The sequence below is a fragment of the Ornithorhynchus anatinus genome, chromosome 2 (assembly GCF_004115215.2).
Source record: "Ornithorhynchus anatinus isolate Pmale09 chromosome 2, mOrnAna1.pri.v4, whole genome shotgun sequence".
NCBI lineage: Eukaryota > Metazoa > Chordata > Mammalia > Monotremata > Ornithorhynchidae > Ornithorhynchus > Ornithorhynchus anatinus.
Window position 1 is genome coordinate 104,924,736 of NC_041729.1, and position 18,859 is coordinate 104,943,594.

Consider the following 18,859-nt stretch of genomic DNA (forward strand, 5'->3'; position numbering starts at 1 on the left):
CCCAAAGATGACTCTTTGGACCACCCCCAACCCCTGTGCCCCAACGGAGACTGGAAACTCTGCTGGAGAGCTCCAGGGCCAGAGAATTCCCTCCTGTTTGCAAGATATAAAAAGTCAGAAGACGAGACATTAATGAGGGAAGGCATCATGGAGGAGAGGTGATTTTGGCAGGGCTTTGAAGACGGGAAGGATGGTGGTCTGTCGGAACACTCAATCAATCAATCAATTGTATTTATTGAGAAGCAGTGTGGCCTGGTGGAGAGAACACAAGCCTGGGACCCAGAAAGACCTGGGTTCTAATCCCAGATCTCTCATTTGCTGTGTGACCTTGATCAAGCCACTTAACTTCTCTGTGTCTCAGCCTTATCAGTGCCTCAGTTGTCTCAACTGTAAAATGGGTATATCTTTCCCCCCTCCTACTTAGACTGTGAGTCACACGCGGGAGAGGGACTGTGTGCGACCTAATTAACTTGTACCTACCCCAGTGCTTAGAACAGTGTTTGAAACATAGTAAACACTTAACAAATACCATTAAAAAAGTCAGCCAGAGAGACCCTTGGGAAACTCATCCTCCCATCCATACGCTCATTTGGTCTTCTTTGCTCTGTGATCCAGTGCCATCCGCACCTGAAAACCCCAGAATATTCACAGTCTCTCGTCGTGGAGACAAACACTTGAGGGAGGCCGGGCTGGAATTCAGGTGGGACAAGCCGAGGCAGGACAACGGTGCTTTGGAAAACTTTGAGATTTTCTACCAACTGTCTGGCCCAAAAGATGCCAATGAGATAACAAGAGGCTGGGTTGTGGCCAACGTCAGCTCCCCAGGGACGACCTTCAGACTGGAGGACGTGGGTCCCGAGCACATCATCCGATTCCAGGTGAGAGGAGAAGGGGAAGGTATCTCAACCGGCCGCCAGCCCAGACAGCAACTCCCATCCCAACCCTAGCGACAGAGAGGGTTTGAGTCCCACAGGACTTTAAGATGGGGGTGAACCCGGGTCTTACCCCCATTGGAAGGGGAGGGCAAAGGGTCTCTCTGGACCCCAATTTGAGGCAGTGATTTTTGCTCTCTGAGGAAATGTCAGTTTGTCTCCTTGCCGGCATAAGATCTGACCATCTTTCATTTCTTCCCGGAGAGAGGCTGGAGCTGGATTGCCACAGGCCAGAGGCCAGTACCGAGGTGGTGCCGACCACAGGCCACCGACTGGTGCTGGTCAGTTGGGCACAGTAACCTTTTTGAGCCTGTCTGGCTACTCGGCCGTGGACTTGGCTCGGTCTATGAGGAGCTTGGGTTCCTCCTGACCCAGTTTGTGCTGTCACCAGAGGGAATTTGAGGGAAAACCTAAAGGCCTCTTGCATATCAATGCAGAGGTGCGCCTGTACCCTTTCCCCAAACAGGTAGCTGGGGGGTTGTGCAGTCCACTTTCCCGGTGACTCTGGGATCCTTGCTGGTGACTTTGGAGTTGGATTCTGGGGGCTCCAGCGATGGGAGGGGTTAATGGCTCACGTGAGATCAACTGGCGGGCGAAGGGAGCCTAAGGCTTAAAGCTGGGTCTGAGCCAATACAGAGTCAAACCCAGTTGGGGTGAGGGCAGGGCACAGCCCAATGCCCACCGCCCCTTCCCACAACCCCATTCCCTCCCTCTCCTCCCCACAGCCAGCTTCCTTCTCCTACCCACTGTGGGGTTAGCTGCCAGGTGCTGGAAGACAAGGGCTGGTTCCTCATAAAGCACGTGGTCCAATGGATAGAGCTCTGGCCTGGGAGTCAGAAAGACCTGGGTTCTAATCCTGGTTCCACCACTTGTGTGCTGTGTGACCTTGAGCAAATCACTTCACCTCAGTTTCCTCATCTGTTGACTGGGGATTAAATTTTCCTACATGGACCCTGAGACCCATGAGGGACAGGGACCTTGTCTGACACGATTATCTTGTAACTACCCCAGTGCTTGGTGCATAGTAAGCACTAAACAAATAATGCAATTATCATTATTAACTACTTTACCCAACAAAAGATTTAAGGAGAGGAGTGGTATTAATGTTGTTAAAAAAAGTAGTGTGGCAAGAGAAGTGGGGTGGCCTAGTGGATAGAGCATGGACCTAGGAGTCAGAAGGATCTGAGTTCTAATCCCAGCTCTACCAACTGCTCTGTGACCTTGGAAAAGTCACTTCACTTCCCTGTGCCTCAGTTCTCTCATCTTTAAAATGGGGATTGAGGCTGTGAGCTCCATGTGGGACAAGGACTATATTCATTCACTTGTATTTATTGAGTGCTTACTGTGTGCAGAGCACTGTACTAAGTTCTTAGGAGAGTACAATATAACAATAAACAGACATTCCCTCCCCACAACGAGCTTACAGTCTAGAGATGAGCTTGCAGTCTAGGGACGAGCTTGCCTGATTAACTTGAATCTACCCCAGCACTTGTACAGTGATGTTAAAACAAAGCACTCTGTTTTTGGTTCTGTCTCCCGCTGAATGCTCAGGAGAGTGTGGCTCTCACAAATCTGACCTCTCACCCTGCAGGTTCTGCCAGAACACCCTTGTGGTGAAGGGGCCGGAACGCCCTGTGGTGAAGGCAGCCTCAGAGGGCCACCTGGTACACGCAGATCTCTTAATCGCCGTGTTCGGGCAAGCCGGCCCTCAAATTTCAGCATTAGTCAAATTTGGCTCGGTGGGGCTGAAAAATCATGGCTTTCTGGGCTGCAGCCTTGGATTCAAATTTCCTAGGGAGGAAGGCAGCTTGCCTCACTCGCCCATCCTGTTTTGTCTCCCAGGTACGGGCGTTCACCTGTGTGGGACCGGGCCCGTTTTCGGAAGTGGCAGAGTTCAACACATCAGGTATCCACCTTGTCCCCTGACTTTCCCGGGAGCTGGCCAGAGGGTGGGTTTGGGAGCAGCCTGGTGCCAGGGGCGCTCCAGGACTGGGAGCAGGAGGTGCAGCCGGGGTCTCACGACTGGAACGGAGAGGTTTGGGGCTCGGTGGGACGTGGCTGAGGAGCCAGGAGCCCAGTTTAACGATGTGTTACTGGCTTCTGCATGGGCTCAGGGGCTGTAGGGACGGTCCCTCATCTGACCAGGACTGGTTGAAGTTCCCAGGTTATGTATATGGGCTTCTCTCTCCCTCCTCTACAGAGACCCACCTGGTTCCACACCTTGTCACTGTGCATGGCGACCAGTTGGCCCTGCTAGACACTGACCAGCACCAAACCATGTGGTCCGTGCAGGCTAAAGAAGCCATTGGGACCGTGGGATACCTTGCAGACAAAGAGACGGTTTTTGTGACCTGTGGGGGGTCCCTTCTGCTGCTGCATGTGCACAACAATGTCACATCAGAGGTAATAATAATCATCATCATAATAATTACGTTGGTATTTGTTAAGTGCTTACTATGTGCAGAGCACTGTTCTAAGCGCTGGGGTAGATACAGGGTAATCAGGTTGTCCAACATGAGGCTCACACTTAATCCCCATTTTACAGATGAGGGAACTGAGGCACAGAGAAGTGAAGTGACTTGCCCAAGGTCACACAGCTGACAAATGGCAGAGCCGGGATTCGAACCCATGACCTCTGTCTCCCAAGCCCGGGCTCTTTCCACTGAGCCACGCTGCTTCTCTCATCATCATGGTATTTGTTAAGCGCTTACTATGTGCCAAGCACTGTTCTAAGCTCTGGGGTAAATACAAGGTAATCAGGTTGTCCCATGTGGGGCTCACAGTCTTAATCCCCATTTTACAGATGAGGTAACTGAGGCACAGAGAAGTTAAGTGGCTTGCCCAAGTTCTCGCAGCAGACAAGCAGCAGAGCCAGGATTAGAGCCCACGTCCTCTGAATCCCAAGCCCGTGCTCTTTCTACTAAACAATGGGAAACGGGAAGGTGGTGCTCGGGAATCTGTTGGTCTGGTACAAGCAGTGACCGAGAGGCAGAGTCAATCAGTCAGTCAGTCAGTCAATTGAATTTACTGAGCACTTTCTATGGGCAGAGCACTGTACTAAGTGCTTGGGAGAGTACATTAAAACAATATAGCAGACACATTCCCTGCCCACAATGAGGTTACAGTCTTGAGGGGGAGGCAGAAAATAATATCGTCAATAAAATTACAGATATGTACATAAATGCTGGGGCTGAGAGGGGAGATGAATAAAGGGAGCAAGTCAAGGTGATGTAGAAGGGAGTGGGAGAAGAGGAAAGGAGGACTTAGCCAGGGAAGGCCTCTTGAAGGAGATGTGCCTTCAATAAGGCTTTGAATGGGGGCAGAGTAATCGTCTGTAGGCTATGAGGAAGGAGAAGCAGGACGCGGACGAGAGGTCGGCAGCTAGATAGACGAGATGGAGGTATAGCGAGAAGGTTGGCATAAATGGAGTGATGTATGTGGGCTGGGCTGTGACTTTTTCTGCTTGGAAATGGTGACCAATCAATCAATCCATCAGTGGTATTTATTTAGTACTTACTGTGTGCAGAGCACTGTGATAAGCTCTTGGGAGAGCACACTATAACAGCCTTGGTAGACACTTTCCCTGCCCACCGGGAGTTTATAGTCTAAAGGGAGGAGCAGCGGAGAAGGACACTCCAGGGAGCCAGCTGCAGGGGGTGGAGCACAGGGGTTGAGAGGTCTTCTCGTGTTGTCCAGATGACCTGCTCCTCACAGGGAACATTATTCTCTCTTAGGCGGGTGTGAGTTTGATACGTTCGCAATCAGTGAATGGTGCTTACTGAGAAGTAGCCTGGCCCTGTGGATAGAGCACAGGCCTGGGAGTCAGAAGGATCTGGGTTCTAATCCCAGCACTGTCACTGGCCTGCTGTGTGATCTCGGGCAAGTCACTTCACTTCTCCATGCTTCAGTTACCTCTTCTGTATCATGGGGATTAAGACTGTGAGTCCCATGCAGGACAGGGACTCTATCTAACCTGTCAACCTTGTATCTGTCCCAGCACTCAGTACAGTGCCTGGCACATAGTAAATGCTTAGCAAATACCGTAAAGTGAACCAATCAACAGATATTTATTAAGCACTCGCTGGACTCGGAGCAGACCCGTATTACTGGTGCACACTTGGGCCTGTGTAATCCATCAGTGAATCCATCTACCAGTGACATTTATTAAGCATTTGCTGTGTGCAGGGCAGACCCCTGGTATGAGTGTACAATCAATTAATCAACCAACCAAAGGTATTTTATTGAGCACTTATCGAGTGCAGATCTGTACTAGGTGTTTGGGAAAGTACAGTACAACCAAGTTGGTAGACATAATCCCTTTCCTTCTTCCTAAGAAGCTCTTCGAGGGCGCCCTGGTCCATGACACTACAGCTGTGGCAGTGGACTGGATCTCTCGGCATCTCTTTCTGGCTTGGAAAACGGTCCGGAACGAAACGCAGATATGGGCCATTGATCTGGAACGCAGGGTGAAATCGCTTAGGGATTTGGAGATTCGACTTGGCTCCAAGAATTCAACTGTGGTTTCTTTCTCCGTTTATCCTTTCCTCAGGTGGGTCAAGTAGCCTGAGTTGGTGATGAGAGGCAGAGACTGTGGGGGCTTATAGATCCCTAATAATAATAACAATAATAATGATGATGATGGTATTTGTTAAGTGTTTACTATGTGCCAAGCACTCTACTAAGCACTGGAGTGGCTTCTTGTGCTTTAATGCAAAATCCGGGTCCTGGGAGTGGGGTCAACAGTACGCAAAACCCCTTCTAAGAAAGCAGCTGATTCTCAGCTCAAATAAGCTCGAAAAGCAGTATAGTCTAAATGGATAGAGCACAGATCTGGGGGTCAGAAGGACCTGAGTTCTAATCCTGGCTCTGCCACTTGTCTGCTCCATGACCTTGGGCAAGTCACTTCACTTCTCTGGAGCTCAGTTCCCTCATCCATAATGTAGGGATTAAGACCGAGAGCCCCATTTGGGACGTGGACTGTGTCTACTCTGATTATCTCGTATCTACCCCAGTGCATAATGTAGTTCCTGGCACATAGTAAGCACTTAGAGCACAGGCCTAGGAGTCAGGAGGTCATGGGTTCTAATCCCGGCTGTGCCGCTTGTCTGCTGTGTAACCTTGGGAGAGTCATTTACCTTCTCTGTGTCTCAGTTACCTTATCTGTAAAATGGGGATTGAGACTGTGAACCCCATGTGGGACATAGACTGTGTCCAACCTGATCACCTTGTAATAATAACAATAATAATAATAATGTTGGTATTTGTTAAGCGCTTACTATGTGTCGAGCACTGTTCTAAGCGCTGGGGTAGACACAGGGGAATCAGGTTGTCCCACGTGGGGCTCACAGTCTTAATCCTCATTTTACAGATGAGGTAACTAAGGCACAGAGAAGTGAAGTGACTTGCCCAAAGTCACACAGCTGACAAGTGGCCGAGCCAGGATTCGAACCCATGATCTCGGACTCCAAAGCCCGTGCTCTTTCCACTGAGCCAACTAGTATCCATCCCAGTGCTTAGTACAGTGCCTGGAACACAATAAGCGCTTAACAAATACCACAATTATTATTATCATAACCATCAATAATAATAATAATAATAATGAATACCATAAAAAATCATGGGAGCAGGTGTGCGCCTCTAACTCCAAGAGTGGGACATAACTGAATTAATCAGAACTGGACAAGAGTTGTTGTTGATTATTCCAAAACCCGTGGGGTCTGAGGAAGGCAGGATTGTCCGGTGAAAAGAGCACGAGTCTGGGAATCAGGAGATCTAGATTCTAGTACTGACTCTGCCACTGGTCTGCTGTGTGACCTCGGGCAAGTCCCTCGACCTCTCTGGGCTTCAGTCTCTTCATCTGTAAAATAGGAAGAATATAATCTGCCTTTCCATGCCTCATGGGGATGTTGCGAGGGCAAAATGGGGATAACTGATCTGAAACTGCTCTGGGCAAATACAAGGGCAGTCCATGCTCCAAGCAGATATTCAAATCTGCTTCCCAAGGTCTCCCTGTCCGTATGTGGGGCAAAAGGTGGAGGCAGGATAGAAATGGCACATTATGTGGGGCAAAAGGTGGAGGCAGGATAGAAATGGCACATTATGGCCTAGAGATGAGCTGGGCCAAGGCTAGAGCCGGCCCAGCAGGCAGCCGGTAACACCCAGCCTCCCCCAGCCTCTCCCGGCCCCTCCTCCGCATCAGATAGAAACTCCTCACCATCTGTTTTAAAGCCCTCCATCCTCTTGCCCCCTCCTACCTCACCTCACTACTTTCCTACTACAACTGAGCCCTCACACTTCACTCCTCTAATGTCAACTTACTCACTGTACCTCGATCTTGTCTCTCTCACCACTGACCTCTCGCTCGCATCCTGCCTCTGGTCTAGAATGCCCTCCCTCTTCATATCCCAGACACTTTCCCCACCTTCAAAGCCTTATTGAAGCCACATCTCCTCCAAGAGGCCTTCCCTGACTCAGCCTTCCTTTCCTCTTCTCCCACTCCCTTCTACATCACCCTGACTTGCTCCCTTTATTCATCCCCGCGTCCCAGTCCCGCAGAACTTACGGACCTTTCTATAATTTATTTACGTATATTAATGTCTGTCTCGTCCTCTAGACTATAAGCGTACTGTGGGCAGGGAACGTGTCTGTTATACTGTTACATTGTGCTCTCCCAAGCGGTTAGTACAGTGCTCTGCACACACTCAGCGCTCAGTAAATATGATTGACCTTCAGCCGCCTGTATTGGACCGAAGCCTCAGAGCTGGGCCATCAGATGTTCTACCACGACATAGCCAGGGGCACTCAGCACCGGATCCTGGGACACCCAGTTGGCACTCCTGCACCGGGCCGGTGTCGCGTAGCCGCCCCCGAACTGGGCGGCGCGCTGGCCATCGACAGCTCGGACCCACTCCAGCCGCTGATCTACTTCATCCGGGGCCGGCACGAGGTCTGGGCCACTGACCCGGAAGGGGGCCGGTGCCAGGAAGTGGCCAGAGGGCTGGCGCTGCCAGGTGAGTCATTCAGGGAGGACCGGACTGGTCAGGGAGACTCCGGCCGTCCATATTGACCGCTGAAAGGGACCACGTTGGGGAGGGGCGGAACGCAAGGCAGGCTCGGCCCTCGGGTGAGTAGGTGGGAGGGTGGGCTGGCCGAGGGTTGGGAAGGTGGAGGGCAGTTAGGGGGATGGGATGGAGGGCAGGAGGGCAGGTGGCATCCCAAATCCCAACCTTGAGTAATGTTGGTATTTGTTAAGCACTTACTATGTGCAGAGCACTGTTCTAAGCGCTGGGGTAGATACAGGGTCATCAGGTTGTCCCACGTGAGGCTCACAGTCTTAATCCCCATTTTACAGATGAGGGAACTGAGGCACCGAGAAATCAAGTGACTTGCCCAAGGTCACACAGCTGCCAAGCGACAGAGCCGGGATTCGAAGCCACGACCTCTGACTCCCAAGCCCGGGCTCTTTCCACTGAGCCACGCTGCTTGAGTAGATCTTGTAGTCACCTCTAACCAGGCCCTGTGGCTAGGGAAGACTTGCTACCAAACTACGTTGTGTCCTTCAAGGAACTGGGGAGCGCCTTGTCGGATGGCTGAGTGGCCCCCGTAGAGAAGCTTGAGATCTGTGAGCTCCTTGGAGCTGGGACATGGTGGGATGTAAGTCAAGGTTCTGCAGAAGCAGTGTAGCCCAGAGGATAGAGCCCAGGCCTAGCAGTCAGAAGACCTGGGTTCTATTTCTTGCTCTGCCACTTCCCTGATGTGTGACTTCAGTCAATTACTTACCTTCTCTGAGCCTCAGTTTCCTCATCAGTAAGATAGTTCTTCCTCCCACTTAGATTGTGAGCCTCCAATCTAATTATCTTGCAGCCTCTCCCAGGTTCAGGCCCCCCTTCCAGGCAGGACAAGCCCCCCACCCCCAGCTCCTGCTTGGCACGTAGTGAACCTTAACAATTATTATTATTTTTTCATCATCATCATGATCATCGTTGTTGTTATTATTAGCAGTAGCTCGGCCTGGATTATCACCACCACTCCCAGCATTGATTGATACCGTGTGCAGAGCGCTGAACGGGGACCCTACTGAGTGCAGAGCACTATACTGAGCAACTATCCTATATAGAACAATCTACTGAGCACCACTGTGTTCAGAGTGTCATATCAATAGTATTTATTGAACAGGTATGCAAAGCACCTATGTGAGAAGACCGTTGTGCTGGCTACCTCTGGTGTAAAGAGTCTGTCAATAGCATTTATTGACTATGTACCATGTGCAGAACACTCTATTGATTACAGAGCTCTGTACTGAGTTCCTAAAGTGTGAAGACCATTTGTTGAATTTGTGCCATGTGCGGACCGCTGTAGTGAGCACACGCAGTGTGGAGAGCACTGTTCCAATAACATTTACTGAATGCACGTCATATGCAGAACGCTGTACTGAGTGCCTATTGAGTTTGTCGAACTCGTGCCATGTGCAGAACGCTGTAGCAGGAGTGCGATGGAGAGCGGCGGCAGGACTGAATTTTCCCCTGTCTGGGAGTGGAGCGGTCACTAGGATGGTCTCGGCCTTTACCGGTGAGCCTTTCCTCTTGGGCTCCCTGGGCCTTTCCTCCTCACATACCCATCTAGGCTCTAGATTGCGAGCTTGTTGTGGGCAGGGAATGCGTCTGCTTATTGTTATATTGTACTCTCTCAAGTGCTTAGTACAGTGCTTTGCACACAGTAAGTGTTCGGTAAGTATTATTGAATGAATGAACCCATCATCCCGCCCGCCCATCCCGGGCTCGGACACTATCCCAGGCAGGCTGCAGGAGAGTATTCCTGGTCCTTGGACGCCCCCTGCGACAACTGACCGGGACACCTGAGAGATCTGCTTGGATTTAAGGCTTATTTCCCTGATCTCTGTTCCCACAGAGCAGGCGATCAGCAGCGTGACGGTGGACGAGCAGTTCCTGTACTGGACGGTCGAGGTGCCGGACGGCACGGTGATTTATCAGGCGGACAAGAGGGGCGGGACCCTCCGCTCTCACCTGGCCACCCCCGGTTGGCAGAGGATCCTGGCCTCCAGCCCAGCGCTGCAGCCTCTCCCAGGTTCAGGCCCCCCTTCCGGGCCGGACGAGCCCCCCACCCCCAGCTCCTCTGACTCCCGGGGTCCCTGGCTGCCGTGCTCTCTGGCCCCCCTCAGTCTCCCATGGACAGCTGCTTTTCTCCCTGAGGCCGGGGGCTGTCACTGTCCACGACCAGAGCCCAGAAGTGGAGGCGAGGCCAGGGGTTGGGGACCGTCTTGGCCTCTGGCTTCGACCTTTGCCCGACGGCCTCGAGGTCGGACCGTCTGCGGGCACAGCTATCCCGAGAGGCTGCCTCGTCAGCCGGAAGCCGGGGAGGGAACCATTAAGTTCCCGGCCTGGTCTGGAGCTGTAACTTGAGGCCGGTCTCCCAAGGGTCACCCAGCAGGGACGCTCCCCGACATCTGTTTCCAGGATGCCCTCCGCCGCAAGGCTGAGGAAGCTGGGAGCTGCCTGGCCGCCATCTTATTGGTGGGGAGGAAGGGTGGGAAGGGTAGCCACGTGCGGTCAGTCAATCGTATTTCTAGAACGCTGTTTTGCAGAGCACTGTACTAAGCACTTGGGAGAGTACAATATAAGAATATGACAGACACATTCCCTGCCCACGATGAGCTTACAGTCTAGAGGGGATGATAGACATTAATAGCAATAAATAAATTGCTGATATGGACATAACGGCTGTGGGGACGAGAGGGCAGGGAAGAGCGACTGTCACCGTGAGCCCCGTTCTCTGGCTTAGTCCGGGCAAGAATGTTATGGAGAAGAACCTCCCCTCTCTGCCCCATCCCAGATTCCCTATTGGAAAACTCAGACTTCTACTTTAGGCCGGGAATCAGAAACCAGCTGCCCCACCTTCAGCCCCTCTCAAAGAGGTGGTGAGGGGTTGCCGGAGTGGATTTTGGGCAGGGGGGCAGGTGGCGGCGGACAGCAGTACCACTGAGAGACCACCCCTTCCATAATATTAATTGATACTGGGATGAACACCGAACTGGGAGCTTCCTGCAGAGCACTGTATTGGGAGCCTCCTGTGTGCAGACCTCTGCATCGGACTCCTTCTGTGTGCAGAACAGTGTACTGGGCTCCTCTCATGTGTAGAGCACTGTACTGGACTCCTTCTGTGTGCAGAGCACTGTACTGGGCTCTTTCTACGTATAGAACACGGAACTGAGCAACTCCTGTGTGTGCAGACTATTGTGCCAGTCTCCTCCTGTGTGTTGAGCACTATACTGGGTACCTCCTATGTGTAGAGCACTGTACCGGGCTCCTCCATTTATTCAGTCGTATCTGTCGTATTTTCCTCCAGTGTGCAGAGTGGTGTACTGGGTGCACTGAGGCGAGAGGGAAGTAAGAAACTCAGTCTCTGCCCTTGCCCTTGATGAAAGCAGACCTAAACAGATGAATACACCGTAGCTAAGTGTGGGAGACTATTAGACCCAGGTGAACGAACCTATCCCAGATGAGTGAGTCCCCAGGGTGCCGGTGGGTCGGATCTTTTTCCGGTAGCTCCCTAACCAGGTTTTGGCAGTTTTCCCGAATCCCTCCTGGTTCCCGATGTCCCTGGGTGTGGATGGATTGCACACATGGTCTCCCCGGTACCTCTGTCCACCCCCCAAACCCAGTCCCTCTGACCCCTGAGCTCTGAGGGCTCCCCGTCTCCCCACGTTTCAGAGAAGGCCTGCGTCGACCTCGTGCCCAGCCTCAAGAAGCCGACTGTGCTCTCCACGACCAACACCAGCCTCAAGCTGCTCCTGCCCCCGGCAGTGGCCCGACGTCCATGCCCGGGCATAACCGGCCCCACGCCCACATACTTGGTGCATTATGGCCTAGTGACTGATAACCAGCAGCCGGAACCCAGAACCCAGGTAAGACGGCTTCACTATGTTCTCACTGTTCCTCGATCTCTTCTATCTCACCGCTGACCTCTCGCCCTCATCCTGCCTCTGGCCTGGAATGTCCTCCTTCCTATTCAACAGACAATGACTCTCCCCTCCTTCAAAGACTTACTGAAGGAACATCTATCTTCAAGTGGCCTTCCCTGTCTAAGCCCTCCTTTCTTCTTCTCACTCCCTTTTGCGTCACCCTGACTTGCTCCCTTTATTCGCCTCCCCTCCCAGACCCACAACACTTAGGGACCTATCCGTAATGTATTTATTTACATGAATGTTTGTCTTTCCCCTCTAGACTGTAAGCTCGTTGTGGGTGGGGAATGAGTCTGTTTTTTGTTATATTGGACTCTCCCAAAGCGCTTAGTTCAGTGCTCTGCACCGAGTAAGCACTCAATAAATGCAATTGACTTACTGACTTTATGGATGAGGGGGAAGTATGTAGGAGAGAGGAGGCTCAGTCTGGCAGAAAAAGCCCAGGATTCTGTTGTATTATCCTCTCCCAAGTGCTTAGTACAGTGCTCTGCACATGGTAATTGCTCAATAAATACTATGAAATGATTGACTGATTGACTGAAAATGAAGAGCCCTGCCACTGGCCTGCCTGGTCACATTGGGCAAGTCACTTAACTTCGCTAAGCATCAGTTTCCTCATTGATTAAGTAGGGATAATTATTGCCTTCCTCTACTTGCCTCCCAGAGTTGTTTAATCAATAGAGAAAAACAAAATAGTATTCATTAAGCGCTTACTATGTGCCAGGCACTGTTCTAAGCGCTGGGGTAGATATAAGGTAATCGGGTTGGACACAGTCCCTGTCCCATGTGGGGCTCACAGACTTAATCCCCATTTGACAGATGAAGGAACTGAGGCACAGAGAAATTGAGCTGCTCAAAGTCACACAGCAGACAAGTGGTGGAGCCAGGATTAGAACCCGTGACCTTCTGACTCCCAGGCCCACACTGTATCCACTAGGCCATGTTGCTTCTCGCTATCAATGGCATTTATTGACTGCTTACCGTTTGCAGAGCACTGTAAAGTTCCCTACAACAGAGTTGGTAGACACATTCCCTGCTCACGAGGAGCTTTCGGTCTAAATGGGGAGAGAGACATTCAAAATAAATTACAGATAAGGGAAATAGCATAGTCTAAGGATGTGTACCTAATTACTGTGGGGGTATGGGTTGGGTCAATATTAAGCTCTTAAAGGGAACAGATCCAAGGTGATACAGAAAGGAGGGTGAAGAAAACTCGTTATGGGTAGGGAACGTGCCCGCTAATTCTATTACAGTATATTCTCTCAAGGGCTTAATTCGGTCCCCTGCACATAATAAGCACTCAGGAAATATAACCGATTGATTGATTGATGTGGAAGTGCTTGGGGAAAATGAGTACTCTATAAATTCAAGGTTGATAACTGTAATAATTATTATAATCAATGTTATAGCTCTGTTTTCAGTACTGCACAATTGAACCCCATTTTCACCTTTCCAACAAAGATTTCCTGTTTTGCCCCCCAATATTCAGCTGCTTTTTTTTTTAACCCACAAACTGCAGGAATTCCAAGAGCCGATAGCCCTTCTGGAAGGCTTAAACCCATTTTCCAATTACACGATCCGGGTGACTGTAATGAACTATTTCTCCGACCCACACGAGGAGCCCCCGCTGGGAGAAGAGATCCAAGGCACCACACAACAAGGAGGTGAGTGGGGAGGAGGCAAGGGGGCTCCAGGCCCATACCCTCTCTAGCCTGGCCTGGCTGGTCAATCAGTCTTTTTTTTTATGGTATTTGTTAGGAGCTTACTATGTGCCAGCACTGTATTATGTGCTGGGGTAGAAAAAAGCCAATCAACTTGGACACAGTTCATGTCCTACATATACAGAGCACAGGCCTGGGAGTCCGAAGGTCATGGGCTCTAATTCCAGCTCTGCTACCTGTCTACTGTGTGACCTTGAGCAAGTCACCTCACTTCTCTGTGCCTCAGTTCCCTCATCTGTAAAATGGAGATTGAGGCTGTGAGCCCCATGTGGGACAGGGACCGTATCCAACCTGATTTGCTTGTATCTACCCCAGCACTCAGTACAGTACCTGGCAAAAAGTAAGCTCTTTACAAATATCATTATTATTATTATTATTATTACATGGGGCTCACCTTCTTAACCCCCATTTAAAGATGTGAAGCGAAGAAGTGAAGCGACTTGCTCAAGGTCATACGGCGGATGAGTGGCAGAGCCGGGTTGAGAAGCAAGGTCCTCTGACTCCCAGGCGCGTGATCTATAATAATAATAATAATGTTGGTATTTGTTAAGCACTTACTATGTGCAGAGCACTGTTCTAAGCGCTGGGGTAGATACGGGGTCATCAGGTTGTCTCATGTGAGGCTCACAGTCTTCATCCTCATTTTACAGATGAGGGAACTGAGGCACAGAGAAGTGAAGTGACTGGCCCACAGTCACACAGCTGACAAGTGGCAGATCTGGGATTCGAACCCATGACCTCTGACTCCCAAGCCCTTGCTCTTTCCACTGAGCCACACCGCTTCCCTTCCCTATCCCTTAGGCCATGTTGTCCGTCTTGGTTCAGGGATAGAGCCTCAGGAGAACACCCCTTTCAGGTTCCCACGAAAGGGGATTCCGGCCTTCCCCGTTTCAGTTTTGGGAAGGAAGTACATACTTGTCATTCCCTCCTTCCCTGCAGAGGGGAAGGAAGGTCAAGCGAGACCAGGCTGACGGTGATGGTAGATCAGGAGGAGGAAGCAAGAGAAAATTTGCTGTTTGACCACACGAGGCCACTCTGATTCCACATATGGCCCAGTCCTCCGTGGGCCTGGGCCTAGGGCTCAAACTCTCTTTCCCCTGCTGTGAGGAGTTGAGGGAATGGGGAGGGTTGGTGCCCAAAATTCATTCATTCATTCATTCAATAGTATTTATTGAGCGCTTACTATGTGCAGAGCACTGTACTAAGCGCTTGGAATGGACAAATCGGTAACAGATTGAGACAGTCCCTGCCCTTTGACGGGCTTACAGTCTAATCGGGGGAGACAGACAAGAACGGTGGCAATAAATAGAATCAAGGGGAAGAACATCTCATTAAAACAATAGCAAATAATAGAATCAAGGTGATGTACAACTCATTAACAAAATGGCGGGCTGCCATTCTGACCCCGTGACCCCTGTGGCCAACGGTGTCCAAGCGGCCGCCATCCTGCCCGGTGAAAATCTTGAGGGCTGACACTCATTCTGAGGCGTGGTCACCTATCAGGTGGTTTTCTTTTTTCCCCACCCCAAGTTTCCTGAAGGGTAGAATGTCGGCTGTGGGCAGAGAATGTCGGACTGTAAGGTCACCGAGGGCAGGGAATGTGTCTGTATCTCTCCCAAGCCCTTAGTACACAGTAAGCGCTCAGTAAATATGATTGAATGAGTGAATGAATGAATGAATCAGAGACTTAGGCAGTTGGGGATAGGCCTAGAGCTTGGGGGGGGTCTACCAGCTCTCTCCCCTTAGTCGGTGCCATTGACAAATCCAGGGTGATTTTCTCGCCGTCTCCTCCAGTCCCGGGAGCCGTGGACTCCGTCCGTGCCGCCGCTCTGTCGGATACAAGCATCGGGGTGTCCTGGGGTGCCCCCCGGCTGCCCAACGGGCCTCGGGCATCTGTGCGCTACCAGATTGCCGTGGACCGCCTCCCACCCAGCCCAGAGATCCCACTCAACCGAAGCCTGTTGCCAGGAGGGAGACTCACCTGGGCCATTCGCCACCTGTCCAGTGGGAGACGCTACCAGCTCAAGGTACATTCCCAGCCTGCCCCAGGAGAGTGAGCCCCCTGGTGACCCACGGCAGAGGGGCTTGGGGCTGTAGTTCTGCCGAACTAATTAATAATAATTATAATAATAGTACTTGTTAAGTGCCAAGCACAGTTCTAAGCACTGGGGTAGATATAAGTTAATCAGATTGGACACAGTCCCTGTCCCACATGAGACTCACACTCTCATCCCCATTTTACAGATGAGGCGACCGAGGCCCAGAGGAGTGAAGTGACTTGCCCAAGGTCACACAGCAGACAAGTGGCGGAGCCGTGATTAGAACCCAGGTCCTTCTGACTCCCCGGCCCGTACTCTATCCTCTAAGCCACGCTGCTAATTCTGTGCCCGTAGGTTCTTGCCTGTCACCCAGAGGAGCCGTGGTGCACCGAGAGCCCCGTCGTGGCCGCAGAGACTGCCCGGGCCCCAGAGCGGCCTCTCCTCCTCCTGTTGGGGAACACCAGTCTGCAGCTGGCCTGGAAGGCGCCTGCTGCCAACCTCACCGCCTTCTGGTTTGAACTCCAGAAGGTAAAACTATCCCACTGAATAATAAGAATAATACTGATAATAATGATTGTGATTTGTGTTAAGCGCTTACTTTATGTCTACTGCTGTGCTAAGCTTGTGGACCCACCCGGTCCCAGTTCCACACAGAGCTCATCCCCTTTTGTGCAATCAGACCCTCTTCTCCGGTCCAGAACTAGAAGTCGCTTGGCGAAGTTTACATTTAAAATCCACTCCTGAGTTTGGAAAAGTCCTGTCTTCGTCATTATTAGTATAATGGAGCGCTATTAGGTGCAGGGTGATTTGGAGAAGGACTGATGGTATTTATTAATTGAGCATCTTCTGAATACGGTGCAGAGCTTTGGAGAAATAATAATAATTATGGCACGGTATGAGAAGCAGCATGGCCTAGTGGAAAAAACAGGGGCCCGGAAGTCAGAGGACCTGAGTTCTAATCGCTATTGTTGCCACTTGGCTGCTGTGTGACCTTGAGCAAGTCACTTAACTTCTCTGGGCCCCAGTTCCCTCGCCTACAAAATGGGGATTCAATACCTATTCTCCCTCCTTCTTAGACTGTGAGTCCCTTGCAGGACAGGGACTGACTGTGCCTGACCTAATTAACTCGTATCTACCCCGGCCCTTAGAACAATGTTTGACACATAATAAGCACTTAAGAAATGCCATAATGAAGCATTTAACAAATATCATTATTGTAATTTCTGAAGTGCTTACTGTGTTCTATGTCCCGACGTAACTAAAACAGAAGCAAAACACAGGGTCCCTGTCAATAAGGAGCTTACAATCTAAATGGGGCAGGGGAGAAGGGCATACAAAATATTTATAATAGTGGGAACAGCAGCAAGAATATGGATCAGATTGGTAGAAAAGTGACTGTGGAAGGATGAAATGTTGGAAAAAGTAATGGAATATATAACTGACATATGCATGAGGATAAAGAAGGGATATAAATCCGGTGTTGGAAATTAATTGTAGAAGGCTTCTCAGCGGAGGGGGGCTTTTTGGAGGGTTTTAAAGAAGGAGAAGACGGAGGTGGATCTGTGGGGTAGGCTTCCTCTAGACTGAAAGCTCATTATGGGAAGGAATCTGCCTGCTAATTCTGTTGCATTCTTCTCCCCCAAGATCTTAGAACAGTGCTCTGCACATAGTAAGTGCTCAATAAATACCACTGATTGATCGATTGGAAGAGAGTGCCAGGCCCCGGCGAATGCCCGACCAAGCAGTTGGAGATCAGACAGATGTGAGTCAGGTGCAGTTAGAGCAGAAGCTTCCAAGGAGAACAAGTTTGATCTGGGAGTAGTCAGTGAACGCAATCAAGATGAAAGAGGAAGAGAGCCAATGGAAAATGGTTTGTGTGAGATGTGGAGGAAGATGGATAGCAATTGGAGAGCTGTGTACTGAGCAGTGTGCAGCACGCTCTACTAAGTGTACTGGATGCCTACTTTGTTTCGGGCATCTACTGTGTTTAAGCCACTGTTCTGAATGCCCACTATTTGCGGAACACTGCTCTACATGCCTTCCACGTGCAGAGTTCTGTACCCACGTACTTGAGGACATAGAGTAAAAGGAGAAATGGTCCCTGCCACTGAGAAGCTAAAATTTAATGGGGGCGACAGGCAGGGGTAGGTATTAAACCTACAGTGGCATCAGAAGGGAAAACACGGATACACCCGATAATAGCAAAAGTCAGCGAAATTGAATAGAAGAAATAAACCGATACATTCATAAGCGCTCAGGACAGCTGATGGGGTGACGTGACCAGAGAGGTGGGGATTTATCAGGGAAAGCTTCCTGGAGGAGGAGGGCTTCTCACTGGGGGCTCGAATGAAAGCAGCCTCATCATCGAAAGACCAATGGGCAATAGGATAGGCTCCCAAGAAAGGGGAGCAGCCAGGCCTAGTAGATAGAGCATAGGCCTGGAAGTCAGAAGGAACTGGCTTCTAATCCCAGATCCGGCCCTTGTCTGTTATGTGACCTTGGGCGAGTCACTGAACTTCTCTCTGCCTCATCTGTAAAATGGTGATTAAGACTGTGAGCCCCATGTGGGACAGGGACTGTATCCAACCTGATCGATTTTTATCTACCCCAGCACTTAGTACAGTGCCTGGCATATAGTAAGCACTTAACAAATGCCATTTAAAAAAAAGGCGGGGGAGGGCAGTGTTTCCTTAGATCTGTCCAGCCTGAAGTCTTTGGGCTAGCACATTTGACTTGCCATGGTCTCCTTCAGCTCCAGGAGTCCAGTTTGATACTCAAATCAATCAATCGATGGTGTTTATTGAGCCCTTACTATGTGCAGAGCACTGTGCTAAGTACTTGGAAAAGTACAAAAGAATAGAGCTGATAGATACGGGTCTTATTCACCCAGTCTTTGTGGGGGGGGGGGGGGGGGGGGTGTTGGCTAAGTGCTGTTTGAGGATGATGGTGTGTTCTTAAAAGGGTTGTGGGGTCAAACCTAAGTGGAGCATTCCTTTAGCAACCTGAACCCCTTCCCGCCCCCACCCCTCCTTAATAACTGGGCCTCCAGGAACTAATCCTGCCATGAGGGGCATTCACACCCAGGAGCTCAGGTGCTGATAGATCTGGCTGAGTGTTTGTGTGTGTATGTCTGTGCGTGCTGTGTGTATATGTGTGTTTGTGTGTGTATGTGTGTTGGGGGAGTTGTCG

General features: G+C 50.6%; 1 protein-coding gene across 1 annotated transcript in view; it reads left to right on the forward strand.

Moving 5' to 3' along the window:
- ROS1 (ROS proto-oncogene 1, receptor tyrosine kinase) overlaps positions 1-18,859 on the forward strand; it is a 121,730-nt gene that overhangs the window by 72,416 nt on the left and 30,455 nt on the right. The window contains exons 23-35 of the mRNA XM_039914597.1: positions 616-878; positions 1,139-1,213; positions 1,324-1,379; positions 2,524-2,671; positions 2,775-2,838; positions 3,133-3,335; positions 5,270-5,481; positions 7,665-7,942; positions 9,840-10,016; positions 11,660-11,853; positions 13,430-13,574; positions 15,426-15,658; positions 16,025-16,198. Coding sequence (XP_039770531.1) covers positions 616-878; positions 1,139-1,213; positions 1,324-1,379; positions 2,524-2,671; positions 2,775-2,838; positions 3,133-3,335; positions 5,270-5,481; positions 7,665-7,942; positions 9,840-10,016; positions 11,660-11,853; positions 13,430-13,574; positions 15,426-15,658; positions 16,025-16,198 — 2,222 coding nt within the window. The remainder of the gene's footprint in view (positions 1-615; positions 879-1,138; positions 1,214-1,323; positions 1,380-2,523; positions 2,672-2,774; positions 2,839-3,132; positions 3,336-5,269; positions 5,482-7,664; positions 7,943-9,839; positions 10,017-11,659; positions 11,854-13,429; positions 13,575-15,425; positions 15,659-16,024; positions 16,199-18,859) is intronic.